The following is an 18,223-nucleotide window of genomic DNA, read 5'->3' on the forward strand; positions in this document are numbered from 1 at the left end:
AAAAAAAAAAAAAAATCTGATTAGTCTTGAATTTGGAGTAATTGAAGGTAGATTTGATTTGATTGTGAAGGGAAAGTAGTTTATTAGTCACTTAATTGTGAATTGTGATATGTCATCAGGGTATGCTTCCTAACGGACAAGAAATTGCTGTCAAAAGGCTCTCAAGAAACTCAAGCCAAGGTGTAGAAGAATTCAAGAATGAAGTTGTGTTAGTAGCAAAACTTCAACATTGCAATTTTGTTAGGCTATTGGGATTTTGTTTGGAGGGAGAAGAAAAAATCCTTATCTATGAGTTTGTATCCAACAAAAGCCTCGATTACTTTCTATTTGGTTTGCTCCACACACACTTCTCTCATTCTTTTTCTTTTTGGTGTAGTTTTCCTTCATGTTACAAGGATTTTCAAGAGTTATACATCCCAATTTTATCCAAATGCAAAAGTGAAACTGAAATTCATGACACTACATTCTCTTTTATCAACTTGTTTACCAAAAAAATTTATTTGAAAACTTGACCAAATCGTAAATTATGATTCTACCTTTTATTTAGATGACCACAAATGATGAGAAGCATGTGCAATTAGATTGGCAAAGACGTTATAAGATCATACAAGGGATTGCTCGAGGATTTCTTTATCTTCATGAAGATTCTTGCCTTCGAATTATTCATAGGGATCTTAAAGCAAGCAATATCTTGTTAGATGAGGAAATGAATCCCAAGATCTCAGACTTTGGGATAGCAAGGATTTTTGGCATGGACCAAACTCAAGAAAAAACAAACAGAATAGTTGGGACTTAGTAAGTTTCAGACACTACTTCCTTCTCATAGTTATGATAAGAAAAAAATAATTTGATGCATTCAAATTTGCCTTGTTTTTTCTTCTCTACATAAAATACAATAGCAACAACTCAAAGTTATCCCAATCCTTATCCTGTAATCGGTTCTATTCAATTGTATACTTGATACAAGGCCTAATATATGCATGTCGTTCCTCACCACTTCTCCTAGGGTCATTTTAGGTTTACCTAAGCTCTTTTGGTTCCTTCAATCTGAATCAAACTTCTCATTCATATTGGAGCAACCAACGGCCTCCATTGAACATGGCCATGCCACCTTAAACTATTTTCTTATAGCTTATCAAGTATTAGAGTTACTCCCAAATAAGATCTAATAAGACCACTCTTTACTCTATCCTCTCTATTTTTTGCCACACATCCATCTCAACATCCTCATTTATGCTACATTGAGTTTACCAACATGATGCTTCTTAATTGCTCAATATTTTGCATCATACATTGTAATCGCTCTTATGAATGTCTGATAAATTTTTTCTTGTTTTAAAAGAATACGTCGATCACACAATACTCTGGATGCATCTCTCCACTTCATCCATTCTATTTTAATTCTTTGTGAAACATCATCCTTTATATCATATTCTTTATTTATGATTGAGCTTAGATACCTAAAATATACAATTCGCGGAATCTATCTCTTATCAATTTTCAATACTAAATTATCCGTCCTAACGTAACTAAAGGTACACATCATAGACTTTGTCTTCTTTCTACCTACCTTTAAACCTTTTGATTCTAAGGTTGATTTTCATACATCCAACTTGGCTCTATTCTTGCTTTTGTCTCATCCACCAAAAGAATATTATCACCAAAAAGCATACACCAAGGAACCTCCTCTTGAATATCTTTGGTTAAATCATCTATGATAAACACAGACAAATAACGGCTTTTCTAGTCATCACAATATTTTACATATATTGGGATTTTTAATGTCACCCAATTTATAATTGGGAATTCACTACGTTGACTCCCATAGTTCTTACACTAGTCATCACAATATTTCACATATATTTAATTTTATCCACATATTTACTTGAATTCTTTTCTTTAGTACTTGCTAGATCAACTCCTTAATTAGGGACTCTGTCATAAATTTTTCTAGGTCAATAAATATCATATGGAGATCCTTCTTGCAATATCTAAATATTTCCATGAATCTCCTAAGTAGTAAATAAGGCTTCAATCGTAGATCTTTTTAGCATAGAACCTAAAAAATGCTAGCTAATATTTTAGGCTCTGGTCAAGCCTGGAAAAGCAAAGAACTATAAAGAAAATAGATACAATATTAAATTGGTGAATCATACTTGACCTAAATTTGGACAAGTGTTATAGGAGTTAGGTCTAGCTAAAAAATAACCGGTGTGAATTTTCATGAATATCGTTCAGCCCATCTTGAAATGCTTGCCATGAAAATTTAATCTTGCTTAGGACTAGCCAATCTAATATCAATTTTCACAACTTATATAGACAGGAAAAAATAAATGTTGGGTTAGGAAACTTTTTTTTCCCTCCTCTCACCCCACACCCCACACCAACCCACCCCCACCCCCCAAAAAAAAAAAAAAAGAAGAAAAAAAAGAAGAATTTTGGTTGGGCCTCAAAAAAAATGAAAATTTAGTACATATGGGTTATATATATATATATATATATATTTTAAAGAAAATATATATGGGATCTAGTGAAAATTAATTTAAGAGACATGTGATCTAGTAGAATCTCTATAGTTTCCTGTAGTTGTTTAAATTATCTTATAATAATTGCTTGCAGTGGTTACATGTCTCGAGAGTATGCATTGCATGGGTTTTTCTCAGTCAAATCAGATGTATTCAGTTTTAGTGTTTTAATTTTGGAGATTGTAAGCGGAAAGAAGAATAGTATTTTCCATCAAACAGACTCTGTTGATCTGGGCCTTAAAAGCAATGTAAGGATATGGATGTCTACAATTCTTTTCCCTTTGTTATTGTAGATTGTTATACTGTCTACTAGAACAATACTAGGCCTTCCGTTTACCTTAAAACCTGAGGAACCTAATTGACTTTTATGGATCAATGGTTACAGGCATGGAGACATTGGAATGCAGGAACTACCCTTGAGTTGATTGATCCAATCCTGCTAGAAAATTGTTCAATAAGTGCGGTGATGAGATGCATTCATATTGGGTTATTGTGTGTGCAGAAAGTGGATGAAAGACCCACCATGGCTAACATGGTCCTCATGTTGAATGGCTACCCAGCTACCCTTCCATTACCCACACAACCAGCATCTTTTGTGCGAAGTAGCACGGGATCAAGAATGCTTCTAGAAGGGAAAGTATCGCAAGAGACTGGATCAAGTCAATGTAAAAGCATGTCAATCACTGAGGTACAGCCCCGATAATGTGAGTGGATCAAGGGTAATGTAGAATTAGAAGAGTAATGTGAACCAATAATCATCAAGTGAGGTTGGATTTGTTCAACATATAATTATGCCTTAAATGGAAATAATCCATGAACAAAGAAAGTGAAAGAAATCATATATTCCTCAAGCAAGGAACAAGAAGGGTTGGTGTCTGAAAAGGAAAGGACTTTTTCTAATAAAAAGAGTTTTTTTTTTCGGCTAGATAAAAGCAGTTATACAAAAAAAAAAAAAGTAAAAAATAAATAAAAAATAAAAAATAAAAAATTAGAGACTTTCCTTCCATTCATATCCCTTTTGATTACCCCTCTCACATAATAAACAGCGGGAGCCATACTAACACTCTTATTTTGATCATGTAAACTTCATATGGATGATACTGTCCTCTTGACCCTCTTCGATGTAGGTGTAGATTCCTTCTTATACTATTGAACCCTAGGACACCTTTTCCATATCATGTATATAGCTAATGGGAAATGGAATCGCCTGACATCATTTGGTTATCGACAGAGAAACCTAACTTTCATGAATTCTACAACAATTTATCCATGATGCATAGAGAAAAAGGAAAAATGACAAGAAAAATAATTGTATGAGTCAAAATAGCAGGGGAAAAGGGAGAAGGAAAAAAAAAAAAAGAGGAATGGATAGGTGTATTTAGAACATGTTACATTCTTTTGATTGCTTTTTGTCTTGTTTCAAAGGGTTCTTTAAGGGGGTATAAGAAAGTTTTCAAAATTACTTGAAGGTAACTTACATTATATTATTTTTAAGAGTTGTCATAGTCTCCTACGCTTTTTAGTACATATGTAAAATGACACATTTTTTGGAAAATGTTTTCTTTCAATCATATTGAATGATAATGCTCACTCATCTAAGGTCATCATTAATCCCTCTTATATATTCGAGATCCAAAAACCAAAATATCCTTCACTATTTCTCTACACCCATCTAACATCAATGATGCCCATCAATGGAGGAATTCCTCATCCACCATAATAAGCTCATTAAACTTGTTTTTTTTTTTTTTTTTTCTTTCTATTTGCTTAAATTTTTTTTTTTTAATATTTAGTTAGGTTTTCTTGACCTTTCTTTTCATTACCAACCATACATATGTTCCACTCTAGAAGGGTTGTTACCTAATCAGCCTTTTCGATGCCTCAATGATTTGTCAATTTGTAAATAATCTATAGATCGATGGTTGAAGACTTATTCTGGAGTCAACAAAAAAAGTCCAAACTTATAATTTTCTACAATCAAGAAAGAGGCTGACTGACCGATAGATTGTGGAAAAATACCGACCTCTTTTAATTATCTCATCCTAAGATCAACAAGCTCTATAATGCCAAATGAGAGTACTTAAGCCATAGATCATTAATGGTATATGACGATATAAGCACTGAATTAGTCTATTCCATTAGTTAGTGGCCATTAAGTATAATTAACAATAATAATAATAATCATAATAATCCAGTCAACAAAGTTGATATATATATATATATATATATATTTGATATGTGTATTCCACTAAACATTTTTAACTGGATACCCTTTTCCCCACCCCTTTCTCTCTGTCTTACTCTCATTTGACTATAATTAGCATTTTTATTTTTAAATTTATTTAATCATTAATAAAAAATAAAAAATAAAAAAATAAAAAATAAAAAAAAACTTATCCAATTATTAAAAAAATACATTTATCCACCTCTTTTCTTTTATACAATTTTTATTTAGATTTCATTTTGCATTTTCAATTCTATTTTTGTGCAATGGTTTTGGATATCGGTATTGATTTTGGCTGATACTGATCTCATTCTTTATTTAAATCACATAGAGGATGATTCATCTACTATTTTAGGATTAACAAACCCTTATAGGGTTTCAGAATAAGTCCATAATACCCTCTTGAGATCCTCGCGTGCTCATATGAATCACATGGCAAATGAATCACTGTGGTTAAAGGAAAACTCGGTCCATAAAAGAAAATCAGAGATTCCTTCACCCATAGAGGTACCGAGAGAGTAGTTCGTACTTGTACAAAAACCCTATAGGGGTTGTTGAACTATCCTCTATGGATAGAATAATTTTTCTCGTTATTTTATAAGAAATGAGATTAAAATAAAAAATAAGCTAGATTAGTATCAAATCGGTATCGGCCAATATTGATACATAAAACTATTGTATCACCAATGTACGATGATGTGTTCTATTTAAAGGGTTAAATCCGAAGAAGAAACAATGCACATCCAAAATGAAAAGCTACTCTATCCGTCTCTCGTCCAAAATGAATCCTCAAAGGTTCTCTCCTCTCCGTCTTCTCTCCCTAGCCCTTCTTCTCCAAGTTGTTCTTGGAGCAGACCCTCTCTATCACTTCTGCTCCAATTCCAAGAACTACACTTCCAATGGAACCTATGAGACCAACTTGAACAAGTTGATGGATTCTCTCTACTATAGTGTTCCTCCCACAGGGTTTGGCCTTGACTCAGTCGGCAAAGATCCCAACCGCGTCTACGGGCTTGGTCTATGTCGAGGTGATGTCTCAAGCTCCGACTGCAAGAGCTGTATTGCTGATGCAAACCCAGAGCTTCGCAAAAGATGTCCTAATGACAAAGAAGCCATCATTTGGTACGATTATTGTCTCTTGAAATATTCCTATGATAACTTCTTCGGCAAGATTAATACCAGGAACATATTCTATCTGTGGAATCCATACAACGCAATTGATCCCACCACGTTCAATTCCAAAGTTAGAGAATTGCTAAACCAGACGACTCAGGCTTGTCATAGTTCAAAGTTGTATGCTACTGGAGAGCTAGTGGTTGATGGTTCAGAGAAGCTCTATGGTTTGGCTCAGTGCACCAGGGATCTCTCTAAAGCTCAATGCATGAAGTGCCTGGATGATGCAATAAGCGACCTTCCTTATTGTTGTGATGGTAAACAAGGAGGAAGAGTTATTGGTGGTAGCTGTAATTTTAGATATGAGCTCTACTCCTTTGTAATTTCTTAGATATGTGTAGGTAATATCGTACAAGAACCATTCTTATATGATCTGATCCATACAAATGGAATTCACCACAGGGTTTTTTCCTTAGGTGGATTCCATCTTTGTGGATCAGTCCCGTATGAGAATGGTTCTCGTACGAGGACCTGAGCTGCTCTCTCAAGATTCTAGGTATTGTTGCCCTATATTAATGGTATTGTACTATGAGACACTTTTCATGAGGTAATAAAACTGTATGATGTATTTTAAATTTGATGCCTTCATTTAATTACCTTCTATTTTATTTCTAAAAGTTCTTTAAGTTGAACGCATAGAGCGGTTTCAAAAATAATTTGAAAACAATTTATCATTGTGTCATTATCAGAATTTGCACGGTCTTTAGATATGTTTTTTAGTATACATATGAAATGACGGTATTAACCTCATTGAAAAAAATAAAAGTTTGGGTAGAAAATTTTTTGTTACACTAAAAGGATAAATTATATGGTTATAAATCATTTGATACCTTGGTGTTAATAAGAAAATCCCTTATGTAATTATGTAATATTATACCAATTTATATGATAGGATATGATTGGTAATTTGTATGGAATTTAACCATGGAAAATGTTCAATTCTCAACTGAATATGAACTAACCACATCCCCGTACACAAAATCTCCCAATATTTTTTTATAGATAATATTGATTTATTAGAAAAAAGAAAAATATTTACAACTCAAAAACAGTCAATCTAAACCTAAGGAAAAAGATTTCCATGACTAAGAAGACTACAAGGACCACTAGGCCTGAATGGCACAAAAGTACAAGTCAAGCACCCAAAGACTAAGGTGACAGAAGTGTATTGGTGGCTTTTTCCTGGGTTCACCATCTACAAGCACAAAAACTTTAATTAGTGCTAGATACTAATGGAATAATCATAATCTTTGAAGTATAAATTTTGAAATTTATATGGCTTTCAATATTATGAGAATTGACCAATATATCACAAGAAGATCCAGTATTGATGCAAATGTCTCTCACCAATCCATGCACACTGGGTTTAGCCAAGAACTTTTCTTGCCATGGATTTGATTTCTCTCCAATTGATTGGTTGCTCAATTAGTGATCCAAGGGCTGAGAAGATCCTAGACATACATTCTAATACATAACTGTGTATCTTGAGATCTTCCCAATCCTTAGATCATTAATTGAATACTCAATTTATTAGAGAGGATCTTTTTCCAAAAACTGCTGCTTACGTCTCATGATTTCATCATATATTAGGTTAAATCGCTGCTTCAGTGCCCATGTTATACATAGTCAACATCTTTTCTTTGTGGAGATCATAGGTTTACGAGGAGGTGGTTATGGTCTCAAACTTTTTAGCGGGCGAACCCATTGTTTCCAAAAGTGTCAATCATTTTCAAGGTCAGCCCCATTCACATACTTCAATCAAAGTGCCCATTCAAAACCCCACAGTCCATCAGTTAATTTTGACATGTTAGGTAAGCCAAATTAGTGAAGGAAATTTCTCTTCACCCACGTGAAGTGAATGAGGTCTATAAATCTCACATTGTACGAAATCAACAATGCCTAAGTCAATGCTGCACTTAGAGTCCCAGTCAATAGAGTTTCTCTCTCTGTGGAGGAGGGGGGAATTGTTTTCTCTCATGTTGTAAGGATTTCCATGAATTAAACATTCCAATTTTATGCAAATATAGTAGAAAAAATGGATCTTTACATATTTCATCCTCTTTTGTCCATACATCAATTATTCATGATGAACAAACTATACGGCATCTTGACCAAATCCTATATTTTGATTCATGAAAAATGCATGCAGTTATATTGGCAAAGACGTTATAAAAATCAAAAAAGAGATTGTTCAAGGGCTTCTTTATCTTCATGAAGATTCCTACCTTCGTATTATTCATAGGGATCTTAAAGTTAGCAATATCTTACTAAATGAATAAATAAATCCCAATATCTCAGACTTTGGGCTTGCAAAAATTTTTTGTGAGAAATTCAAGCAAAAGCAAACAGAATAATTGGGACATAGTGAAATTCTTTGCCTCATTCCTTCTCATAGTTCTAATCAGAGAAACATTTTGATAGATTTGAATTTTCCAAGTTCTTAATTAATTTTTTATCATTTTCCTCCCAATAGAAAAATATTGGCTAATATTTGTAAGCTCTAGTCAGTCCTGGAGAGGAAAAATTGAAGTGTGTATTCTTTGAAATCGACAACCTTTATTATCTTGTTCCTCAAAAGCTGACAGCAAAAGGAAATAGATATGGTATTAGACTGGTTATATCTGACCTGAATTTTGACAAGGTTTATAAAATTTAGACCTAGCTGAATTATCAGTTTGAATTTTTATGAAGATCGTTCTACCCATCAATTGTAATTTGGGTAGGACTAGGCAACCGGCTAGTAGCATTCCTAAAAAGAGGAGACACTCCTAAAAAAGAGGAGAGGGAGCTCAAGTTTTGGCTGGGAGATTATTCAGATGTCATTTTTGGTAACATTATCTAGAAATTTGCCTTTCCATAGATCATAATGTTGATAAACTTTGTCACAAGTCATTGCAATGGTGGTTGTGAGATCTTCCTCAAGCTTTGAAGTTTGATGTGCGCATAGAGAATCAAACCAAGTTTGCCTTGAGGTTGTTGGAGTTTGGACTGGTTTCTATTAGAACAAGCATCAAGAAACATGAATAAAACTGAATAGATTCCTACAAGATAGCACGAAAATTTAATGAGGTTTACATACCAATGTGATGCACTACATTCTCGGACGAAGAAGACGATGATTCACTATGTTGGAAGAAAGATTACAGCAGAGATCTCTCAAGAACACCCAAACTAGTGGCAAGAAACTCTCACCCCTAAAACAAAAAACCCGAAATCTCATTGGGTCGCGTCCAGTCAGGTCTTGCCATTCCATATTAAAATTTGTCAAAGTTAGTCAATTTTCTAAACAAATCAAGAATTCAAGACAAACATATCAGTTTCTTGTTTTAAGCTTTTTTGAACAGAGGACTCTTGGGAAGATGTTCCATTTAATGACAGTGACTGATTAAGTGATGAATATGAATCTTCTTTAGAGCCATGACAATGTCAAAGAAGCTAAAATATCAATCCTTCTAGACAAAACATAAACAACCTTATGCCTGTTGTTCCTCAGAGACAGCTATGTCATTGGCAAAATTTTAGCCAGGAATGAGCAAAGGGAGCAGCCCAAAATTAAAGCGTCCATTTTGTGTTCATATTCATTTTCATTAGATCCCATGGTAAAGGAATTGGTAACGGATCAGTCAAACTGGCCAAAACCGATCCTGGTTCGAATGGGTTGGCTTAAGCCCAACCCAACTTTTAATGAGAATTTAGACGAGACTGGGTCTGTTGCCTATATGGATATACGCGAGCCAGGCTTTAGCCAATAAGCTGAAGTAAGCCCACTCCAATCCATAGTTAATTATCTACATTGGGTTCGGGCCTGCAGACTTCAGTTGAGAAAAGGCCACCACTGGCACAGCCTAACCATAACATTTTGGGCCATAGGACTGGATACAGCTGGCAACCTTCCGAAACTACATCTGTCCACGTACATTATAGTAAAAGAATATGTTAAATGATACAAGAGTTGAAGTCGTGAGTCTCATGACTCCTTAAATTAATTCAAGAATTTGTTATCTACTCCTTGTGCATAAGTCCTTCCACAAGTAATCTGTTGCGATAAGATACTATCACAAGACTCATCACATACAGCTAATATAATGAGGCACTTGATCATTTACAAAGAAACATTACTTAATGGATCCTACAACAATTCAAATCTGATCCTTGGAGCATAGAAAAAAAAAAAGGCAAGAGCAAGAGAATGCTGTCCAGTTGCACAGCTACTGCACCAGCACGAAGACAAATGGGAGATCGCGCATAAGCATTTGAGTGATTTTGCCTCCTACACATATCCGTTCCTATTTTTCTATTCATGTATACTGTATCCAAGTATATCTCCTAGCAGAGGATTTGTTTCATTCTAGGACTCTATTAGCTAAGTTACCTATCTCATGTATCTTGGCAGCCAAGCATCTTTACCTTATTTAAGGTGTCTCCATTGTTAGTGTGAGCAAGATAATATAATCATATTCTTTATGGTTTATCAAACAAGAAAAAATAATTGTATAAATTAAAATAGTGAGGTCGTTTGCTTCATTTAGATAAGGGATTTGAGTGACACATCTACATTTGTTAAATTTGTCTCGAATTCTTGACCCGTTTTGAAGATTGACCCGCTCCGAAATATTTTGATGGAGACCAGAATGAGAAGTTTTCTGAGATCTGTGATGGAAGCAGAGGGGTTGGGCCGATAGGCCCAAGCCCGGAGCCCAACACTCAACACTGTTCTCGTATGGGGGTGCGGGGGCATATGGTTCGATTGGGTCAACCACGAATCGATGGGTCGGCCCACGACTTGGAGTATATATAATGTATTGTTGTCTTGCTGAGAAAATCATTGTATTTTGAGGGGTTTTTCAAGCTAAGGTTTCAGTGCGAGTCTTCTTGCCGCTGCTTGGGTGTAATCCCTCTTTTGCATAGTGAAACATCTTCTTCTTTGCTGGAGGACGTAGCACACCACACTAGTGTGTGAACCTCGTTAAATCTCTATGTCGTGTGGATCTTTTGCCTATTTATTTTAGTATTTTTTTGTGTTTGGTCTAACAATATGTGTATTTAGAACATATAGTTCTTTTGATTACCAATTATTTTATTCTCAAAATTTATTTTATTTTATGTTATTATTATTATTATTATTATTATTTTTAGTTAGTCGTAAAAGAAACTTTGAAAAATTACTTGAAAGTAATGTATCATTATATCATTATATATATATATATATATATATAGATATAAATGGGAATTTACTATCACTCCCCTACACTTGGCCTATATTTACTAAAATTCCCTTACTTTTTATTTTTTTACTGATACTCCTATGCTTTTTTATTTTTTTCTTTCTCCCTAGCTCTTTTTAAATGCCCGGATTACCCTTCCTTTTCACTTGTAATAATTTTGAATCCGATCTATATCGATATCGGAACCATATGTTCCAATTGAGTGCCATACTTTTTTTTTTTTTTTTTTAATCCTTAGATTGGCTCAGACTGATACCAATCTAATACCGATAAAAAATAGATTGCTAAATTTGTGATGATTGATGAGATAAAAAAATAATAACAATAAATAAACAATATCCCTAATGATTGGATAAGATGAAATAAACAAATAATAATAATAATGAATAATATATTTAATGACACATCAGCTATGTCAATATACTTGATGATTGGATGAGACAAAACTTGTAAGCGGTTTGGTTCAATTCGTATTTTAAACCAATCAATATAAAAAAAAGTGTAATAGGTTACAAGGGAAAAGGAAGGGTGATCTGGGTATTTAAAAAGAGTAAGGGACAAAGAAATATAAAAATAAAAAAACAGAGAAGAGTAAAAAAATAAAACGTAGAGGAGTTTTAATAAATAAAAGCCAAATGTAAGGGAGTGGTAGTAAATTCTCCATATATATATATATACTATTAAAAATAATAATAATAATAATAATATATGTATACTAGGCCTAGCCCTATGTATGGTTCGGCCTTAGGCCTTGCCATTGGACTGGATTTTGGACAGCCCACTCCTACGCTTGCCTGTCTTCAGGCTATTTCCAAGGACGAGCTGATATTTATAGCCAGCTCATTTTAAAGGTATAAATTTAGGCTAATTCCTAGGCCAAGCTGGTTGAAGGGGTTTGGGTTTGGGTTTGGGTTGGGGTTTGGGTGGGGCGGCAGATAAGGAAGGGGGGGGGTGAAAGTGGTGGTGGCAAGGGTGCAGGGGCAAGGTGGATTGCATTGGGGAGTCGCTAGAATGGGTGGGATGTGAGACAGGGATGAAGAGAAGGAGGATAGTGGCACGAGTGTAGGGATTAGAGGGTGGTTGTAGTGAGATGTTGGGGAAAAAGAGAAGTACTGTGCAGTGTGAGGCAGGGAAGAAGGGTTGGGCCGTTAGGGGGGGGGTGGTGGTGGTGGTGCCGGTGGGAGCATTTGGTTGTCAGAGGTGGTGGGGTAAGTTGGGGCGGGTTTTGTTTTTTCATTTTCATTAAAACTATTACTTTTAGTGGCAGTAAAAGTACCGTGGCTAATAGAAATTATTTTTTCATAAAAATAACATTTAGCAAAAAAAAAAAAAAAAAAAAAAAAAAGACCAATGAGAGTACTTATAGAAGTATTGATAAGGATGTGTTTTCTGCCTTTTATGAGGGGGGCGGTCATTTCACCGCTCTTTGTGCCTAGGTGTAAGAGTCATGCTACCTTTTAAACTATTTTTTAACTAAAAAAATTATTACCACTAGATGCTTGTTTTTTCATGACAATAATATGTTCCTACAGCTATGTTATTTAAACATAGTTTGTTTTATAAACCATTGTGACTAAAATAGATGTGCCATAATTCAATGCGGATTCTCCTTCTAGAACAAAACTGCCATCTAGAATATTATTATTATTATTATTATTATTATTATTATTATTATTATTATTTATTTATTTATTTATTTATTTATTTATTTTTTTAAGTGGGGTGGGTGGATCAGTTATGATTTATGGAAATCCTCCTCATATTCACTCGCTTATTGATGAAAAGATAATGTACAGACAAACTCAAAGGAAGAAATGGAAGGTAAGAGTTGAGAGACAGATTATGACTAAAATAGGAGGAATCTATGGGGAGTGGAATGATTAGAATTTTTATTGCATCAAAATTTAAGAGTCAAATGCCATGGGCGTAATACCTGATCGAGAAGAAAGAAAAGCAGCTCAAGGTACCAGCAGCACTACATGTATCAATAGTCTAGACTAAGCCTGCCTCAAAAGGATCAACTGATCTGTGCGATTTTGGTTTCAGAGTTTGTATTATTTTTTTTTATTTTTATTAATTGATGGGTCTTGGTACAACCCTCAAGTTATGCAATTCGGTGCACGAGACTCCCACTATTATAAGGTCTGGGAGGGGCAAATGTACATAGTCTTACCTCCTACTTTGCAGGAGAGGCTGTTTCCCAAATTTAAAACTATGACCAATGTGTTGCAATACAACTTAACTATTACGCCACAAGCTCGCTCACTGGCCTTGCTACAACCCTAACAACCCAATAGGCAAATTGGTTAAAGACCAATTTTACGAACACTAGGATAGCTTAGTGATGGTAGCTTCGGCTTGTGGAGCCGATACCCAGGGGAGGAGGTTGTGGGATTGAACCTTTTCGTACGTATTTTGTGAGTGTGTGTGTGTGTGTAATTTCTTATTTATTCTGTATCCACTCGTGGGTTGCTCAGATGGTTAGGGCAAACTGGAAATTGTGTGGATTAGGCGCACGGTCTCAAGTTTAAATTCTTTATCTGTACATCTGCGATTTAAGTGAAAATCATGGTGGTGGGTTGCTGTACTAGTCTCCCCGAGGATTAGTCGTTGACTTTAATGTCTACATTAATTGGTCGATTTAATTAGGTCTTGGCTCTCAAAGGTGCAAAGATTAATTAAGGCACGAACCAAGCTAAGGGAGAAAAAGAGAGAAGTAATTATTAAACTTGCCACCTGGTTTGATCATCTAGAAGCATATACAAGGCCAAACCATACCTCTCAAAGTCTCTTCCGAAGTTGGAGTTATGCTAAGAATACAGCTTTTGAGATAGAGTTTTCTTTCACCCATGTTGAAGGATAACACCATTCATAGAAGTCATCATTAATTGCACCTATATATTCAAGATTATCAAAAATACCTTTCACTATTCCCCTATACCCATCGAATGCAATGACGGCCATTAGTGGAGGAATTCCTTCTCCACCTTAAGGTAAACTTGCCTTTATTTTTTATGAATTTTCCAATTTTTAAAATATTTTGTTAGGTTTACTTGACCTCTCATCTCACACCAACCTTAATTAAAAAAAAAAAAAAAATCCATATATGATCAACTCTAGAAGGGACTGTAGTTATTTGAAAAAAAAAAAAAAAGTCCAAGCGAATAATTTTCCACGAGGCTGACTTGACAGATGGTTTGTGGAAAAATACCCACCTCTAGAGGAGCCGAATCTCCTCTTCTAATTATCTCATCCTTAGGTCAACAAGCTCTATCTATGCCGAAATGCGATTATTTAATCCATAGATCTTGAATGGGATATAGGCATTGAATCAGTCTATTGCATTAGTTAATGGGCATTACTTATAATTAACAAAGGTGCAGTAGAATGTTACCAGACAGCACCGGTACATGTCAGAGGGTGTGACCAATGGGAGGTGCATATGCAAGTATCTTCAATGCGGGTATGAGGCAATATGATTTTTTTGAACTCGCTATGTTTAGGTCGTTGTCAGATAGTGTTGTTTCTCCCTTAAAGAAAACATAATAATAATAATAATTCAGTCAACAGAGTTTATATTTTTGACCACCAGCCTCCAATCATTCTATTTAATTGCGCATCTTAAGGAGAAAGTTTCTCTCGACCGCCATGGCACAAAGAATATCAAAGGATATCCTTATCACTCCTCCCTCTTATCGTAGGAAGTCATCTACCCTTATAGTCAATGACGGCGATGAAGGAACGGAATCTGTTCCTAATTGGCCAAGAGAAACTCAGCTCCACTACGTCATCTTCACAGTACATTGTCTATACATTGACATGGTTCCCTATCTCTATTTAAAGGGTTGAATCCGAAGAAGATACCATGCACATCCAAAGTAAATAGCTACCCTATCCAGCTATCTCTTGTCCAAAATGAATCCTCTAAGGTTCTCTCCTCTCCATCTTCTCTCCCTGGCTCTTCTTCTCCAAGTTGTTCTTGGAGCAGACCCTCTCTATCACTTCTGCTCCAATTCCAAGAACTACACTTCCAATGGAACCTATGAGACCAACTTGAACAAGTTGATGGATTCTCTCTACTATAGTGTTCCTCCCACAGGGTTTGGCCTTGACTCAGTCGGCAAAGATCCCAACCGCGTCTACGGGCTTGGTCTATGTCGAGGTGATGTCTCAAGCTCCGACTGTAAGAGCTGTATTGCTGATGCAAACCCAGAGCTTCGCAAAAGATGTCCTAATGACAAAGAAGCCATCATTTGGTACGATTATTGTCTCTTGAAATACTCCTACGATGACTTCTTTGGCGAGATTGATACAAAGTATATATTTTATATGTGGAATACACAGAACGTAAGTGATCCCACCACCTTCAATTCCAAAGTTAGAGAATTGCTAAACCAGATAGCAACTCAGGCTTATCATACTTCAAAGTTGTATGCTACTGGAGAGCTAGTGCTTGGTGGTTCAGAGAAGCTCTATGGTTTGGTTCAGTGTACCAGGGACCTCTCTAGTGCTTCCTGCAAGAAGTGCTTGGATAGTGCAATAAGTGATCTTCCTTATTGTTGTGATGGTAAAAGAGGTGGAAGAGTTGTTGGTGGTAGCTGTAATTTTAGATATGAGCTCTACGCCTTTGTAAATTCTTAAAATCTCTTAAGTGTGCATCAGTAGGGTTTAGGGGTCCCCCATATACACGTTACTACTAAATAAAGTGTTATAGGGTTAGGAGCCCCGCTTTGATAAACCCATGCATGTGTAGGTAGTATGGTTGGCGTGAACATTCTACGTACTGTTGCTCTATTGTAATCGTATTGTCGTAGTATTGTAATCGTATTGTAATCTGTTTCAGTTGAATATGGGACACTTCCATAGGTAACAAAAATATGGGTAAGAAATTTGCACATCATTAACTTAAATTTAAAACTGCATGCATGCACCCCTTTTAAGATTCATTACTGGCAACCCCCTGTAAAATGACTTATATATTCCACTATTTCAATATATTTTCGTAGTATTCTTCCTCAAGGTCCAAATTGTGCACGGGCCGTAGAGGAATCCTTCCCCAAAAAATAAAAGAAACAGTTTTTTTTTTTTTTTTATATTTATCTTTAATAATTTTATATAATGAGAATGTCTGAATGATACCTATATATGTGTATTTAGAACTTGACATCTTCGTTCAACTGTTATTGATCTTATTATCAAAAGTTTTTCAAGTTAGATTTCTAGTGATGGCAATGCCGAAGGTGGAGTGGTTATTGAGTCTGTGTGAGTTTTCCCAATTAGGCTATTGTACTCTCTTCATTTTTGTTTTATTTTAATATATTCTTTTGTTGACCTTAAGCAAAAAATAAAGTATAAGCCTTAGGACAAAATCCCCATGTTTAAGAAGGCTCCAAGGACCACTAAGCTTGAATGGTAAAAAAAAAAAAAAATACAAATCAAATCACCCAAAGACCAAGGTGACAGAACCCTCCAAAACCTCTGTCAATTGGTGGCTCTTTCCTGAATCTACTATCTATGAGCACAAAAAAATTATTTAGTGTGAGAGACTAGTGGAAGAATCATATTCTTGAACTAGAAAATTTGAAATTTATATGGCTTTCAATGTTATGAGAATGGAACAATATATCACAAGAAGGTCAAGTATCGATATTATTTGTCGCTCATTAATTCATGCATACAGTGTGGAGCCAAGAACTTTTACTTGAAGGGTTCGTTATTAAGGCTTCGTTTGGTTGCAATGGGAATTTAAAGGGAAAGGAAGTGAATTTTTCATACTTTAAAAAGAAATGTTTATAATCATTACCCCATGTGATTGAATAAACTACTTAATTTTTTTAACCATATTTAGTAATGAAATATTTTACAAATTATAGCAAAGGATTTTGGATGCAAAGTAAAGTGAAATTTTATAACTAAATATGGAATGATTTGAAGTTAATGTTAAAGTCATATGTGTAATGATTACATTAGTTTTAAGTATGAAAATTTTACTTCCCTTCCTTTTAATTCCTTTTACAACCAAACATGACCTAATGTAAGAGTAAAGATTTCATCATTCCCTTCGTGGGGATCATAGGCTTAGGAGGATCTGCATGTGATCTCAGACTTTTAGTGGGCCGAACCCACTTTATAAAAAAAAAAAAAGTCATTTTCAAGGTCAGCCCATCAACAAAGTCAAAGTGCCCATTCAAAACCCTGTTCTTTATGAGTTTGATCAGTTAAGTAGGCCAAATCAATGAAGAAAGTTTCTCTCTTCACCCACGTGAAGTGAATGAGGTCCATAAATCTAACCAATTATACTAAGTCAACTCGATCCAAAATCAATGATGAACTACAATACCATCGAACATTCCAACTACAATAAAGACGCGGCACAGTGAAGAGAAACTCGGATTTCACCAAAAAAAAAAAAATTTGGAGAGAGACTTGGTCTTCAATTATTTAAGCCCTGTTTGGTCATAATCAATTTAGTGAAGTAAATAAATTTTCATTTGAGAGTTGAACCAGTTATTATTTGCCATGTGGTAGTATCATTTAAGAACCAAATTTTATGTACGCATAGGTCACCTAGCTTTTTTTTTTTTTTTTAAAGAAAATAGATAATTGAAAAACTTATGGGAATGATATCAATAAAGATCCGAACCAACTGGTTTGACTCTCCAAAGTGCTCTTGGGATAAAACTTTTTTTTTTTTCTTGAAGGAATTTTTTCTATGAATTAATAAATGAAATATTAACATAAAAATATATACGAAGAAAGTGTCTAATCATTCATAGGCGGTCAAAACAATCATAAAGAAATAGAAAGAACTTTAAGCTCCACCTTTGACATTGCCATCAGTAGAGACTTAAAATCCATATATCAATGTCCTGAGATCCCACCTACGGCATTGCCATCAACAGAAGACTCAGAACAGAAAAATTACAAATGAATAAAATAAAATAAAAAAGAAATAAATCTAAATCTAATATTATTAAAAAAAAAAAAAAAAAAAAAAGAGAGAAAGATGCTACTCCATCATTGGCATTTCCGTCAATAGGGAGTATCAAGCTTAGAACTAATGGAATCTAAATCTT

At 34.8% G+C, this 18,223-nt stretch overlaps 3 protein-coding genes across 3 annotated transcripts in view; all 3 read left to right on the forward strand.

Annotated features, from left to right (window-relative positions):
• LOC122093049 (cysteine-rich receptor-like protein kinase 10) overlaps positions 1-3,228 on the forward strand; it is a 6,333-nt gene extending 3,105 nt beyond the window's left edge. The window contains exons 3-6 of the mRNA XM_042663311.1: positions 120-330; positions 558-795; positions 2,620-2,773; positions 2,911-3,228. Coding sequence (XP_042519245.1) covers positions 120-330; positions 558-795; positions 2,620-2,773; positions 2,911-3,228 — 921 coding nt within the window. The remainder of the gene's footprint in view (positions 1-119; positions 331-557; positions 796-2,619; positions 2,774-2,910) is intronic.
• Positions 3,229-5,513: 2,285 nt separating this feature from the next.
• LOC122094153 (cysteine-rich repeat secretory protein 38-like) lies at positions 5,514-6,424 on the forward strand. The gene has a single exon (XM_042664852.1). It carries the CDS (start codon positions 5,531-5,533, stop codon positions 6,251-6,253), a length of 723 nt encoding a protein of 240 aa, XP_042520786.1. The 5' UTR covers positions 5,514-5,530; the 3' UTR covers positions 6,254-6,424.
• Positions 6,425-15,018: 8,594 nt separating this feature from the next.
• LOC122094271 (cysteine-rich repeat secretory protein 38-like) lies at positions 15,019-16,023 on the forward strand. The gene has a single exon (XM_042665026.1). The coding sequence runs from the start codon at positions 15,063-15,065 to the stop codon at positions 15,786-15,788; it is 726 nt and encodes a 241-aa protein (XP_042520960.1). The 5' UTR covers positions 15,019-15,062; the 3' UTR covers positions 15,789-16,023.
• The last annotated feature ends 2,200 nt before the right edge of the window (positions 16,024-18,223 follow it).

This window comes from Macadamia integrifolia, chromosome 11 (assembly GCF_013358625.1).
Source record: "Macadamia integrifolia cultivar HAES 741 chromosome 11, SCU_Mint_v3, whole genome shotgun sequence".
NCBI lineage: Eukaryota > Viridiplantae > Streptophyta > Magnoliopsida > Proteales > Proteaceae > Macadamia > Macadamia integrifolia.

What these genes read in the sequence shown, in the direction of transcription:
- LOC122094153 (XM_042664852.1), top strand. Translation starts at nt 5,531, where the DNA reads ATGAATCCTCAAAGGTTCTCTCCTCTCCGTCTTCTCTCCCTAGCCCTT.
- LOC122094271 (XM_042665026.1), top strand. Translation starts at nt 15,063, where the DNA reads ATGAATCCTCTAAGGTTCTCTCCTCTCCATCTTCTCTCCCTGGCTCTT.